This window comes from Eretmochelys imbricata, chromosome 6 (assembly GCF_965152235.1).
Source record: "Eretmochelys imbricata isolate rEreImb1 chromosome 6, rEreImb1.hap1, whole genome shotgun sequence".
Classification (NCBI taxonomy): domain Eukaryota; kingdom Metazoa; phylum Chordata; order Testudines; family Cheloniidae; genus Eretmochelys; species Eretmochelys imbricata.
Window position 1 is genome coordinate 1,096,602 of NC_135577.1, and position 14,086 is coordinate 1,110,687.

The following is a 14,086-nucleotide window of genomic DNA, read 5'->3' on the forward strand; positions in this document are numbered from 1 at the left end:
TTATCCATAACAAAAAAACACAGTCTTCATCTCTCTGGCCTGTGGTCAACCTCCACTGCTCTGAGACTGAAATGACGCTTAGGGTCAGCTCCCTCACTCAGGACATATAAAGCACAGCCCTGTTGCCCTTTCATCCCGCAATAGGAATAACCACAATTTCATTTCCCATGCCCCAAAACTTCAATGAATTTTAACCAAAATGACCAAAACGTTCACTCTGGAATGCTGGGGGTAACCAAGATGCAAATGAGGTCTGGTCCATGCCAGCCCTTCCTCCGCTTCACCAGTAGATGGTAGCGGAGACCTCCTTCCTCACTGAGCTTCAGGGTAGCACTGGGTGAAAGTTTGAAGGCTGATGAATGTAGATTTGGCTTGACTGAAACCTTTCAGGGCTTAGTGTCAAATTCTTTTGATCGGGGGGGGGGGGGGTGAGGTGGGGAGAAATCTTCCAAATGTTGAAATGGTTTGATTTTTTTCTGATTGAACTTTTCTCTAAAAGAAAATTTTCATTTGACCAGAAACAATTTCCCTCCTGTTTTTTTGGGGCTTTTTTGGGGGGGCGGGGTTCATTTCCGATCAACCCCAAATGATAATTACCCCTCCCCTGTACTCCAATTTTCCGAAGGGCCAGAGAATAGAGGATTAAGTTGGGTGGACACAGCCCTGCCGCAGGGCAGAGGGCTACACCAGTTCGTCAGGGCTGCTTTCGATCCAACTAATGTCTAACCTACCTCTCTCTTGCTGCAGTTTAAGCCCGTATCTTCTGGTCCTGCCTGCAGCGACGAAGGAAAACAATTGCTCACCCTCCTCTTTATAAACAATCTTTTACATACTTGACGACTGTTCCCATGTGTCCCCCTCGGGCGGCTCTTCTCCAGACGAAAGAAACCCAGTTTCTTCCAGTCTCTGCTCGTCGGCTGCGTTTCCGAGAGGAAGGGCCCGTGGACTTGCTGATGACACGAGCATGATGCTGTGGATACCCGCGTCCACACCAGCCCTGTGCTTTTGCCACCTCAGCATTGGTGTCGCAGGGCTCGGTCCAGGCCGGGACACACGCCAGGAGCCGCGTTGCTGTGGGTTGTTTCCCAGGGCGGGCTGGGGGATACGCCGACCCCACCGTGGTCCTTCCTTGTCTTCTGGGGCTGGTCAACCCACAAAGCTCACGGATCCGCTGTCTGCATGGAAGCAGGCACCTCACGCCGTTGGGTTTCACCTCATTTCCACCCTCTCCTGAGCACCTGGCCCTTAGACGGGGGGGCTGTTCTCTTCAGCTGAGCCGGGCAGGCCCCCCGTTGGGAGACTTTCCTGGGCTCCTGAGAGAATCCGAGAAATGTGGTGCTGGAAGGGACTTGGAGAGGGCACCAAGTCCCATCTTCGGCACTGAGGCAGGGCCAAGGAAACCGAGATCAGCCCTGACCGGTGTGTGTCCGACCTGCTCTCAAAATGTGCTCGGACATAGAGGAAGGGAATGTGCATAGAAGAGTTTTATGTCTACACTGAGCCCTGCCAGGTCCTCCCCCAAACCCACTAGCCCCCTGTCCCTCCCAGAGATGGGGACAGAACCCAGGAGTCCTGCCTCCCAGCTCTCCTGCTCTAACCACTAGACCCCACTCCCCTCCCAGAGGCAGGGAGAGAACTCAAGAGTCCTGGCTCCTCGCCCCAATCACTAGACCCCCCCCTACCCACTCCCATCCTGGAACTGGGGATAGAACCCAGGAGCCCTGGCTCCCAGGGGCCCCTGCTCTAATCATTAGACATCACTTCCTTCCCAAAGCCAAGGAGAGAACCCAGGAGTTCTGGCTCCCTTCCCCCCAGCCCCACGTACCAGTGGCTATTCATATCCTCCCCTGTGGCTACAACCCCCCCAGTCCTGGGAGCCAATCTGCTTCGGGGTCAGAGCCTGGCTGCCGGGCAGGAGGAAATAGAAATGAGCCAAGGTTTTATTTTCATTTCCCTAGGATTAAATCTTGGACACAGGCGAAGCGAGCTGTGGGACAGGTAACGGGGGGCTAGCGACCATCCCTGGGGGCCAGAATCGCCCCCTCCAGTCTATCCCCCACCCCACGTCCCCCAACAACCCCCCTGAGATTTGAGTGGCTGGTTTCAAACTTGCAGCAGCTGGGGGGCACTGAAGGCAAATCCTGGCCACTCCCCGGCCTCTCGCTGGGGCCCGGCCCCCGCCCCACCAGCACAGCTCCGCGGGTCCCCACGCAGCGAGCCGCGCCCGGCCACCAAGCCCGAGAGCTGCTTGAAAAGTCCTGAGCGGCTGAAAATCCTGCTGCCCCCGGGGCGCTTGTGCTGCGGTGGGGAGGGGGGCGCAGATGGCAGCGGGCTCTCCCCATGTGCGACTGCTGGGGACGTGTGGTTTCCTCTTGCAACAGAGACGGAAATGAGTGGTGTTTAATGCCAGGGAGCCCGGACTCCTGGGTTCTCTCCCCAGCTCTGGCAGGGGAGTGGGGTCTAGGGATTAGAACCAGGGGAGGCTGGGAGCTCAGATTCCTGAGTGCTTTCTCCAGCTCTGGGAGGGGAGTGGGTCTCGTGGGTTCGAGCAGGGAGGCTGGGAGCCTGGACTCCTGGGTTCTCTCGCCATCGCTTGGAGGAAGGAGTGGGTTAGAATGGGGAGGGGAGCTGGACCCCCTGGGTTCTGGGTGCAGTGGGGCTGTGGTATGAGGTGCTGGCTAAAGAAAGTTTGCTCATTTCTTGGGGTGCTAGTGGGGATGGGTGGTGTCCCCAGTACACAAGGAGAGCCCTGGGGAACTCAGCACTCAAGAATTGGGATTAGGACATGGAGTGTCCCAACCCTGCTCTGTGCCTCAGTTTCCCCCTCTGCCAGCCCTTCTGTTTGAGCTCAGTGGGTGTGAGGGGGTTAATCCATTGGTGTCCTGTTGTCTCAGTTCTCCAACAGAGTTTGGCTTTAGTCCCAGCCCAGGAGGAGGGGAGTTTGGTCAACCAAAGCCCAGCCTGTCACCCGCTGCATTATGGGAAATGCAAATAAGAAAGGGTAAGTGCTCCAGTCCCACCCAATTCAGGTGTAACCCATTCCAGAGGTGGGGCTAGAGTCCACGAATCCTGGCTCAGAGCCCCCCCCTCACTCGACCCCAATCCCCTGCCCCCTGCCCCCGCAGCTGGGATAGAACCCAGGAGTCCTGGCTCACAGGCCCCCTGCTGTGTGTCTCCCAGGCCGATCCCACCCCCCTCCTCGAAGCCAGCTCCAGAGGGGATGGTGGAGCGACTCCAGGAGGACGTCACCTGCTCCATCTGCCTGGACGTCTTGGAGGACCCCGTCTCCATTGAGTGTGGCCACAACTTCTGCCGGGGCTGCCTCGCGGCTCACTGGAGTGGGGTCTCGGCTTGGGGGTACCAGTGCCCCGAGTGCCGGGCTCCCTGCTCCAGGAACCAGATGACCCCAGACACACGTCTCAAAAGCCTGGTGGAGAAAATCAGAGACCTGCCACGTGAAGGGACGTTGACAGGAACAGGGACAGCGAGCCCTGAGGTGAGTGCAGCCCTCCTGAGGCTGGTCCAGAGATGCAGCCACCTCTGGGGTGGGGCAGGGGGGGAACAGCTGCATGTTTGCTGCCTGCAGCATGGTGTCCCCTATCTCCACGCTGGGGCCCTGGGGTCAGGGGGAAGGCCGGCTAAGGGGATTCCTGTGTGCCTTTAGCAACCGGTCAGGTCCCTGGGCTGCTAAGGGGGGAGCTGAGCACTCAGGGCTCAGACCTGCGGATAAGAAATGAACCCCCGAGCTAACAGGTTGTGACTCCAGACAGGGGGCCCCGGTGAGGGGACATGGACTAGCTGGAAGTGGGGGGGAGAGGATGGGACACGGGGCCTTTCCCCTCTAGAGGGCACTGTTTTGGATGGTGGTACTGGCTAGTCCAGGGGATGGGAATGGGGCTCTGATCCGGGGGAGAAGGGACTCACCAGCTCAGGGGTGGGGTCTCAGCTCTGATCCTGCTCTGTCCCTGCAGCAGAGGCCGAGGGCTCAGCCAGAGCCGGGGCGCCCGGTGCAGCTGGTGCGTTTGGACAAGGAATGGGGCTTGATCCTGGATGAGGAGGCCCTGAGCCGCTGCCTGGAGCAGGGTGGGGTGGGGGATGCCCCCGTCTGCCTGGTGTCCATCATCGGGGAGCAGCGCCGGGGCAAATCCTTCCTGCTGAACTACCTGCTGCGTCGTCTCCAGAGCCTGGTGAGTGCAGCCCTGATCCCCTCCCAGAACCAAGGAGATAACCCAGGAGTCCTGGCTCCTGCCCCCCCTGCTCTAACTCACTAGACCCCACTCCCCTTCCAGAGCTGGGGATAGAACCCAGGAGTCCTGGCTCCCACCCCCCCCGCTCTAACCCACTAGACCGTCTAGACCCTGTCTGTGTGTCTATCTCAGCCTGAGTCTGCCTGTCCATCATCTTTCCAGTGTACTGGTCCCCATGCTACTTGTCTGCTAATAAAATACTCACAGTCCCCCTTCCCCCCAACACTAATTGCACCGCCCCCTATGTCTTCTTCTCCCCCCCCGCCAGGATGTGAAGGATGGATCCTGGATGGGCCGGGAGGAGGAGCACCTGGAGGGGTTCGAGTGGCGAGTTGGTGCCCGCAGTGTCACCAAGGGGGTGTGGGCGTGGAGTCAGCCCTTCTGGGTCCCCTCCAAGGGGGGGCAGGTGAGTGGGAAGAGGGGTGAGGAAATGGGGTGGGGGAATCAGTGACCGCAGCAGATGTCTACTTGGGGGAGCAGAGCAGACAGAGGCTGGGTGGGCTCAGAGACCGGGGCCTGGGATGGGCGGCAGGGAACACAGTGCCCCCCAGGGGCTGGGTCTCACTGGGTGCTGGGGCATGTGGGGGGCAGAGTGGGGAGCTGGCATGAGACACTGGCCCGTGGCTCCCCCCCGCTCCCCAGGTGGCCGTGCTGCTGGTCGACACCGAGGGCTCCATGGACATCGCCAGAGACACGGAGACCAGCGTGAAACTCTCCGCCCTCTCCATGCTGCTTGGCTCCTACCAGGTAGGCAGTAGGGGGCGCTGTGCTGCAGGGAGCGGGGCAGGGCTCAGCAGGGGGCGCTCTCCCATTGCAGCCAGGGCCGGCCCCGATGCCCCAGGTTGTCACTAGGGGGCGCTGTGCTGCGGGGAGAGGGTCGTGCTGGTTTCTGTCTCTAACCCTGTCCTCTCTGATGACTTGCAGATCCTGAATGTTTCCAGCCAGCTAAAGGACCCCGATCTAGAATATCTGGAGGTGAAGGGGGAGTAGGGCAGGACGTGGTGCCATTCTCCTAGAGCCCCAACGGGGTACTCTGCCCATTCTACGGCTGGGGAAACTGAGGCCCAGGGAGAATCAGTGACTTGCCTGAGGTCACATGGGGAGTGTGTGGAACAGCCAGAGTTAGAACCCAGGAGTCCTGGCTCCCAGCCCCCACCCCTGCTGTTTTAACCACTAGACTGCAGTCCCCTCCCAGAGCTGGGGAGAGAACCCAGGAGTCCTGGGGCCGAATCCAGCAGGGCCCAGCTTCTGTGCTGCTCCAGGGTCTGGAATTCGCCCCTGCCCGAGCTCCATCCTGACTGAGAACACGGGTGTTGCCAGGACTCTGGGAAAGTCTCAAACTTTGGCATCTTGGTCTATTCTGCTCCTACCGTCGGTGGGCACGGGGGGCAAAGAGAGCCCCTGGCATGGGGCAGGGGGGAGGGGAACCTTGACTTGCAGTTCTGCCCTTTGGCCACTAGGTGTCTCTGCAGCAGAGGGGGAAAGCCCTGAGACCCGGGGAACAGACCCAGACCGAGCTGGAGGGGCTGCTTTGTGGGTGGGTGGGTGGCAGGGGGGTGTTTGTTGGTAGGATTTCCACCCCCACCTGCCACCAGGGCACACGCTGCCTCCCTGCCCCAGGGATCTCAGCCCCCTACTCTCTCTGCTCTGCAGATGTTTCTGCACGTGGCCGAAGAGGTGGGAAAGGAATACGGGCTGGAGTCCATTCAGGTGAGACGACTTTCCCCCCCATCCCCCCACCCTGCTCCATGCAATCCCCTTGCCCCACTGCATGGGATGCTCCTGCCCCAGCCACTCCCTGCCCCACACCCGAGGGGTTCAGCCTTCCCCTCCTGAGATTGTCCTGTCTCCCCTGCAGCAGCTAGACCTGCTGGTGCGGGATTGGAGCAACTCCCCGGTCTTTGGAACGGACGGTGGGAAGGAGCATCTGAGAGACGTCCGACAGGTGACTGTGGGGCTTGACACGGGGCCTTTGCCCTCTGCGGGGTGCTGGCTCCGATCTGGCCGCAGGGCAAGGGCCTGGCTGGCTCAGGGGAGCAGGGAATGGGTCCCGGAGTATTTCCCTCCATTGATGTCTCACTTTGCTGATTCCCCCGGCTCTGGCAGATGCTGGTGGCGAGGTCCCCTTGCAAACACCCCAAGGCCCTGGAAGCGCTGAGCAGAAGCAAAACCCGCTGTTACGTGATGCCCTTCCCTGGCAAGCGGATCATGACTGGAAGCCAGGGATGCCTGAGAGGTAACGGACCCGGGACAGCGGCTCTGAGCCTGCACGACGGGGCGTCTCCGTCTCTGCCGGGGAACGGGCCATGGGGGGACGCTCCGGCTTTGGGTTCATTGCCATGTCCCTCCCCTTTGCAGACATGGATGAGGATTTCCGGGAGAGCCTGAGGGACTACGTCACCGGCCTGGTGGCCTCAGCCGGTCAACACGTCTGGAGGGACCAGCACGGGGCGCTGGTGACCGGGTCACAGCTCGCTGCCAAGATAAAGGTGGGTATTGGCTAGCTGGGCATGGCGTCTCAGTAGGGGGCGCTCTCCCCTGGCTATCAGTGCTGGCCCCAATACCCTATGTGGTGCTAGGGGGTGCTGTGCTGCGGGGAGCGGGGTGGGGGCTTCACCCTTTTTGCTGAACTTTTGTTAATTAAGAATGAGGGTTGTATTTATAGCCTAGCAGAATCCCAGCTTGGATGATTCTACTGAGCCTTCCTAAATCATCCAGGGAAGTTCTTCATTTCCCCCGCCAAACTGATTCCCACCGTTGTCTTATGGCTGTTCCTAAGCTGCCCTGCCCCAGAGGTGGCTGCATCTCAGCGCCGGGCGAGCCATCCCCATGTTCCCACTTTTCTAAGCCCTGTGGAGTCTGTATTGTGATTTCTTGTGCTTTCTTTGCAGAAATTCTCTGATCTGATGAAGAAACATTGCTTCGGCTTCTCCTCTCCCGCTCAGGTACCTTCTCTGCCTTTCTCTGACTCTGACCTGTGTGAAGGGGTGTGTCCCTCCTCCTGTATTCACTTCCGATGTAAAACTGTAGCCTACTTTTGCCTTGTCCAAAAGGTGGCTGCATCTCATGTCGGGCAAGCCATCCCCGTGTCGTGTTGTTGTGAGTCTATTCCCCAGCTGCTCCTTCCCCTCCCACAGTATTCTTGCCAGCAAGTTAAAGAAGTATGGGCTGGATGAATGGACTATAAGGTGGATAGAAAGTTGGCTAGATTGTCGGGCTCAACGGGTAGTGATCAATGGCTCCATGTCAAGTTGGCGGCCAGTATCAAGTGGAGTGCCCCAGGGGTCGGTCCTGGGGCCGGTTTTGTTCAATAACTTCATTAATGGTCTGGACGATGGGATGGATTGCACCCTCAGAAGTTTGCGGATGACACTAAATTGGGAGGAGATGGAGATACGCTGGAGGGTAGGGATAGGATACAGCGGGCCCTAGACAAATTAGAGGATTCGACCAAAAGAAATCTGGTGAGGTTCAACAAGGACAAGTGCAGAGTCCTGCACTTAGGACGGAAGAATCCCATGCACAGCTACAGACTAGGGACCGAATGGCTAGGCAGCAGTTCTGCAGAAAAGGACCTAGGGGTGACAGTGGACGAGAAGCTGGATGTGAGTCAACAGTGTTCCCTTGTTGCCAAGAAGGCCAATGGCATGTTGGGATGTATAAGTAGGGGCATTGCCAGCAGATCGAGGGACGTGATTGTTCCCCTCTATTCGACATTAGTGAGGCCTCATCTGGAGTACTGTGTCCAGTTTTGGGCCCCACACTACAAGAAGGATGTGGATAAATTGGAGAGAGTCCAGCGAAGGGCAACAAAAATGATTAGGGGTCTGGAGCACATGACTTATGAGGAGAGGCTGAGGGAACTGGGATTGTTTAGTCTGCGGAAGAGAAGTATAAGGGGGGATTTGATAGCTGCTTTCAACTACCTGAGAGGGGGTTCCAAAGAGGATAGATCTAGACTGTTCTCAGTGGTAGCAGATGACAGAACGAGGAGTAATGGTCTCAAGTTGCAGTTGGGGAGGTTTAGGTTGGATATTAGGAAAAACTTTTTCACTAGGAGGGCGGTGAAACACTGGAATGTGTTACCTAGGGAGGTGGTGGAATCTCCTTCCTTAGAAATTTTTAAGGCCCAGCTTGACAAAGCCCTGGCTGGGATGATTTAGTTGGGGATTGGTGCTCCTTTGAGCAGGGGGTTGGACTAGATGACCTCCTGAGGTCCCTTCCAACCCTGATAGTCTTTGATTCTCCCCCAACCCCAGAAGTGGCTGCACCTCAGCACTGGGTGAGCCCATCCCTATGCAGTGTTGTGTGTGGCTGTTGCCATGTGCTCCTCCCCAGAGGTGGCTTCATCTCAGGAGTGTGTTGACACTTATTGGAAAAAGTTTGGTTTTTTTCCCCCCGACGAGAAATTTGAGTTTCCAGCGAAATATGAGAAGTTGAAATACTTGATGTGGTGTCTCATGGGAATTATAGTTTGGCTCTGCATGCTCCCTTTTCTCCCTATAAATCAGCTCTCTGGTCGGACTGCAACTCCCATGATGCACCATAGAGGAGGGGATGATGCATCATGGGGCTTGTAGTTTGGGTGCCTGGCTTCTTGCTTAGCTGCCATGGTGGCTCATGGGAGTTGTAGTTTCACACTGGCTAGTGGCATCGCTCTGTTACATGAGGTTGCTGCAGTTGCTAGGTGGAGACAGGGCCCCATAAACTGCGGCTCACCCCGGCCTTGTCCTCCCTGTGCAGATGGCCATCATCTTCCACAACCAGAGAGTCCTGGACAGGGCCAGCGCAGACCACGCTGTGTTTTTGAGGGAGAAGGTGAGTCTGTGCGGCGGGGGCCCCTGTGCCCCAGCCAGGGGAACCCAGGGAACTGTCCTGGCCAACCCCACTGGCTGTGGGCTTTGGGGTAGGAGACGGGACTTCGTATCTCCAGCTCCCAGGGTGGCTATAGAGATGGGAGGCTCAAACTCCTGCACTGGGATTGGGAGTGGGGGAGGGAATAAGTTTGCCCTGTGGCCAGCTGCAGTGGTGGAGGCGTCATGGCCCAGGTGCCTAATGGGCTGGACCAGGAGTCGGAACTCCTGGCTTTTGTTTATGGTGCTGTCGCAGACACCCCTGGGCTCATCACGGAGACTCTCTGGGCCTCGGTTTCCCCATCTATCAAAGTGGGAGAAAGATCTTGCCCTTGGGTGTTTTAGCCTGTGAGCTTTTCGGGGCAGAGATGGCCTCTCACTGAGTTTGTGTGCTGCGCGAGGGGAGGGCCCCCATCTCGGTCCAGGTCTGTGGTGCGCCCAGCATGAGGGGGCCCCCCCATCTCAGTCCTGGTTCGTGCCGTACCCAGCACAAGGGGGAGCCCCCATCTCATTTGGGAGGGTGGGGTCCATGCAGCGCTTGTCCCTTCTAACGCTCTTGGCCGTCTCCTCTCCCGGCGGGCGTAGGACAGCGACTCCCGGAACATGGTCGCCTGCCTGAAGGTGCGGCCGAGCAAGATGGCGGAGCTGTTCGCGGAGCGGCGTGGGCAGTTGCTCTGGCGGTGCCGGACGGACATGCGGGAGCCGGCGCCGGAGACAGAGGCCCAGCTGACGGAGCTGGAGGCGGTGCTGACGCGGGAGGCCGAGACCTTCCTGGAGAGCTACGGGAAGCACTTCAAGAAATTTGCCATTTTGGCGGGCGTGGGCGTGGGGGCGCTGGCCCTGGGACCGGTGGGGGGCGCTGCCGGTGCCGGGATTGCCGCCGCTGCCATCGCTGCCGAGGTGGCGGTGGCCATTGGGGCTGGGACGGGCGCCATGGCCGGGATTGTCGTGGGCGGGGGCGTGGGCGGGGGAGTTGGTGGGAACATCGCCCAGAAGGATAGGCAGAGGGCCAAGGCTCCTGGCGGCGGGAGGGAGGAGGAGGACGGCACTGAGGATCTATCTGACGAGAAACCCCTGATCTGATTGGTGCCCCCCCCAGAATCTGGGGCTGACGAATGGGGTGACAGGACAGCAGCGTGGCCTGGACACGTCCCCCACAAGCCGCCCCAGATTCTAAGAAGGGACGTTTAGATCCTCTCGTCTGATCTGCTGTGCCACCCAGGCTGGAGAATGCCGCCCACTTCCCCCTGCCTTGGGCCCGATATCTCCTTTGCACTAAATCGTTTCCCAGAAAGGCGGCCAGTCCGGCTCGGAATCCGGAAAAGACGGAGACCCCCACCGCTTTCCCGCTGGTGAATCACCTGCGCTGTGAGAAATCGGGTGCCTCGTTTCCAACTGGAGTTTCTCGCTTTAACTTGCAGCCCTCGGTTCTCGCTCTGCCTTCCTCCAATGTTGCAGGGCCACTCCGGCTACAACACAAAGCTCTTAGAAACACCCTGCCGACGGCCCTCTCCCGAGATCACCCGCTAGGGGTGACCATGGGCGCCTGGCTTAGTTCCTACAGCGGCAGCTGTGTTGTCTGGTCCCGTGGGATAGATATCCAGCCACTCCTCTGAGCGGGAAGGCGGGTCCAGGGGAGAGGGCACAGAAAGACGTGGATTGGGTTTCCTGCTCTACCATGGGCTTCCTCTGTGACTTTGGCCAAGTCACTTAGTTTCTCTGTGCCTCAGTTTCCCATCTGTATACTGAGAATAATAATGCATTGAAAGATGGTGAGGGGTTTGAGTTCTACTGAGAGAAAGCGCTATCCAAGAAACAGGCATCGTTATTTATTCTGCGGGAGGGCTATAAAAGCATCCAAAGCTAAAGGATTTTCTGTTCAACACCCATGAACGCACGCCGAGCAGGGGACACCGTCTGGCCAACTCCACAGGAAGGCTCATCTCCCACCCTTCGGCGCTGGTGAAAAGCCAGGGGTTGGGCTTGAGGATTTCCAACCAATGAGGGCTCGGGCTAGGGGTACTCTCCAGCTGTTCCATGCCCACGCCAGCCTCAGCTGGCGCCTACGATCCCGTAGGCCGCTCTAGCGTGAGGTACGGGGTCAGCTCCATCATGGCTTTGCCTTGGTGAGCCGGGAGCGCCCCTTCTCGTCACAGATTCCAAGGCCTGGGTAACATGGGCCATGACCCTGCACTGAATTAATTCCTGCTTGAACTGGAGTGATCTGTTAGAGAAACTTCCCATCTCTAATTAAAAATGGACAATGATGGCAAATCTGCCACGACCCTTGGTAAATTATTCCAATTGTACTGACTGTTTAAAGTTTCTGCCTTTCTTCCAGTCTGAATTTTGTTGAGCTTCAACGTCCAGCCATTGGAGCATGTTAGACCTTTCTGTGCTAGACTGAAGGACCCATTATGAAATATTTGTTCCCCAGGTGGGTACTTATGGACTGGGACCCAGTCACCCCTTAACCTGCTCTTTGAGTCCTATCTTCCTAAGAACTCCTTGGAAACCTAATATCAGGGCTGCAGGTTTTCAAAGGTTGCACCTCTTGGTACCTAAGAAGAGAAAGCAGAAGTCACTTGAGACTGTGGTCTGCAAAGTGTCCAATGGGAGAGGTTAGGTTTCTGCTGGAAGGTGGCCAGTCAACAGGTCTTGGGTGCAGGACAGTCTCAGAGCAATGGAGGCATTTAAGCAATTTCCTTTGTGCCCAACAGGAGGAAAGATATTTGGGGTACTGTGTTAGGGTGTCAATGTACGGATGAGTGCGTGCGTGAGTCTGTGAGCACCTGTAAATGACTGTCATGGGGAGTGCTAGAGAGTAATCTCCCAGATCTAAATAACTGTGAAGTTCTGACTCTTCGAACCTTGCATGGTGAGTTCCTAGTTTTGGGACAAGTCTCCCCAGAAACCATCAGCTGTAATTTGGTTCAGGGAAGATGCAGCTTCTGTTTAACGGAAGGACTTTAAACTGCTCTTGGGGGAATTCTGCGCCAAAAAAATTTAAAATCCTGCGCAGAGTTTAAATTTCTGCACATTTGATTTGTCAAAATAAACTTATATAATCACACCAGTTTCATTTATTTTGGTAATTTATTTCAAAATACCTATCGGCAATATTTCTGTAACAGTCCAGACACCCACATAAATTCCCCCAGGAGTAGAAAGTTGAAGAAACCCTGACAACTCAGTTCCTGCTTTTCTGCCCCCTCCCTCCCCTGCTTCCCCGAGCTCAGCTGTCCCCACCTCCTCAGCCCAACCTCAGCCCGCTGATCGTGTTTGTCACGCTCCTCTGGACTCTCTCCAATTTGTCCATCTGTCTTAAAATGCGGTGATGAAAACTGGAGATAGGATGCCAGCGGAAGCTTCACCAGTGCTGAGTAGAAGGGGACAGTTGCCTCCTGAGTCTGACATATGACCTTCCCGTTAACACACTCCACATGACGTTCCCCATTTTCGCACCCCATCCCACTCTTGTCTTTGTTGATTTGACTGCGTTGATGACTTGATTCTAATACCGCTGCTGCAAATTTGGCTACTTGATCTTATTCTCATCTCAACTGGAGAATGGCTGAGTCAGTTGGGTAGAGTTTGTACCGGCTTGGTCTCAGTGATCTGTTTTCTTGACTTTGTATTTGTGGTGGGTTGTTTTACTTGTAATAAAATGGCGAGAAAGCAGACTGGGTCATCTTTTCTTTCAATCAGCAACTTAAGCCGGAACCATAGAGAATCTTTGGCTGGTACATCATCAAGTGGCCTCACTCCCCACACAAGGACCCTCCTGGAAACACCAGAGGAAGAAAGTCTGAACTGGGGGAAGTGCTGGTCCCAGGCTAAAAGGATTTCTTAGCCAAACCTGGTAAACTGCTTGTATCATCAGCCAGGGTGAGAAATTGCTCATTCATATCCAGTCTTGTGAGGATTTTAGTCTTTGTTGGCGTAAACCAGTGTGCACTTCAGTGAAGTGTCTGGGGAACATCTCAGCATCACATCGAGGGGAGAGCGAACATATTAATGAGTTTACTTTGTCCAGATCCCTGTGCAGTGTGAGAGGGTAGAATTCTGGGTTTATACTCCAGCAGGGGTGTGTGAGCTGGGGATTATCTGTTGTTGGCTCATGCAGAGGCTGGCCAGAGCCCCCATGTAACTGCAGCTGGGTGCGTCCTGCCTGCGTGAATGCGGATGGAAGTGTAGGACCAGGAGCCGTCTGCAGCTTGTCACAGCAGCACAGTGGGAGAGGGAGCCCAGGCTGGTGGGTCAGTGGTACCCCAGTTTCAGGTGGCATCCCTGGGGGAACCTGTCACAAATTACCTCCCCTGTCTTACAGATGATGCTCCTGCAGCCTTTTCATTGTATCTCAGGCTTTCCTCCTGTTTTCCCCAGCAATGGTGTGAACTTTCTCAGTGTTGGATTGTGGGGTTACTCCATAGCCCCTGTTTTCCGCCCTGGGATCTCCCTCCAAGAGGTTTGCTCCTGCCCCAGAATGAGAGAGGCTGGGGCATGCTTCGTACTCTCATTGGCTGCTGTACTATAAACCATCAAAAAGAATGGACTATACTGGTCCCAGTCCCTGGGGTGCTGTTCTGCAAAGGGAGCCAGCGGACCCCCCAGAAGTGCTTTTGACCCTTTCAGCCACCCCATCCGATTGGGGGTGTGCTGGGGTGGCCGGGTTTTGTGGATGCCTAGACTCTCCCCAACCCGTCAAAAAATGTTGGATTCAACTTGTTTCCCTTAATCTGTGAGTAACTCACCCTGGAGCCCAAAGGTGGTGAGGGATTCGTTCCCTGGAAACAAACCCAGTTTCTTCCAGTCTCTGCTCGTCGGCTGCGTTTCCGAGAGGAAGGGCCCGTGGACTTGCTGATGACACGAGCATGATGCTGTGGATACCCGCGTCCACACCAGCCCTGTGCTTTTGCCACCTCAGCGCTGGCGTCGCAGGACTCGGTCCAGGCCGGGGCACACGCCAGGAGCCGCGTTGCCCCA

The 14,086-nt window shown here is 56.7% G+C and overlaps 2 protein-coding genes across 2 annotated transcripts in view; both read left to right on the forward strand.

Annotated features, from left to right (window-relative positions):
• LOC144265861 (prostasin-like) overlaps positions 1–14,086 on the forward strand; it is a 363,252-nt gene that overhangs the window by 36,543 nt on the left and 312,623 nt on the right.
• LOC144266303 (RING finger protein 112-like) lies at positions 1,199–12,111 on the forward strand. The gene is made up of 15 exons (XM_077819748.1): positions 1,199–1,419; positions 2,895–3,001; positions 3,181–3,455; positions 3,527–3,545; positions 3,977–4,187; positions 4,516–4,653; positions 4,890–4,994; positions 5,172–5,222; positions 5,901–5,957; positions 6,106–6,192; positions 6,354–6,483; positions 6,606–6,736; positions 7,139–7,192; positions 8,991–9,065; positions 9,686–12,111. Exons 2-15 carry the CDS (start codon positions 2,979–2,981, stop codon positions 10,181–10,183), a joined length of 1,854 nt encoding a protein of 617 aa, XP_077675874.1. The 5' UTR covers positions 1,199–1,419; positions 2,895–2,978; the 3' UTR covers positions 10,184–12,111.

Coding starts and splice junctions, on each gene's coding strand:
- LOC144266303 (XM_077819748.1), top strand. CDS start 2,979: ATGGGAAATGCAAATAAGAAAGG. Junction 5,958..6,105: donor ACGGGCTGGAGTCCATTCAG/GTGAGACGACTT, acceptor TCTCCCCTGCAG/CAGCTAGACCTGCTGGTGCG. Junction 7,193..8,990: donor GCTTCTCCTCTCCCGCTCAG/GTACCTTCTCTG, acceptor CTCCCTGTGCAG/ATGGCCATCATCTTCCACAA.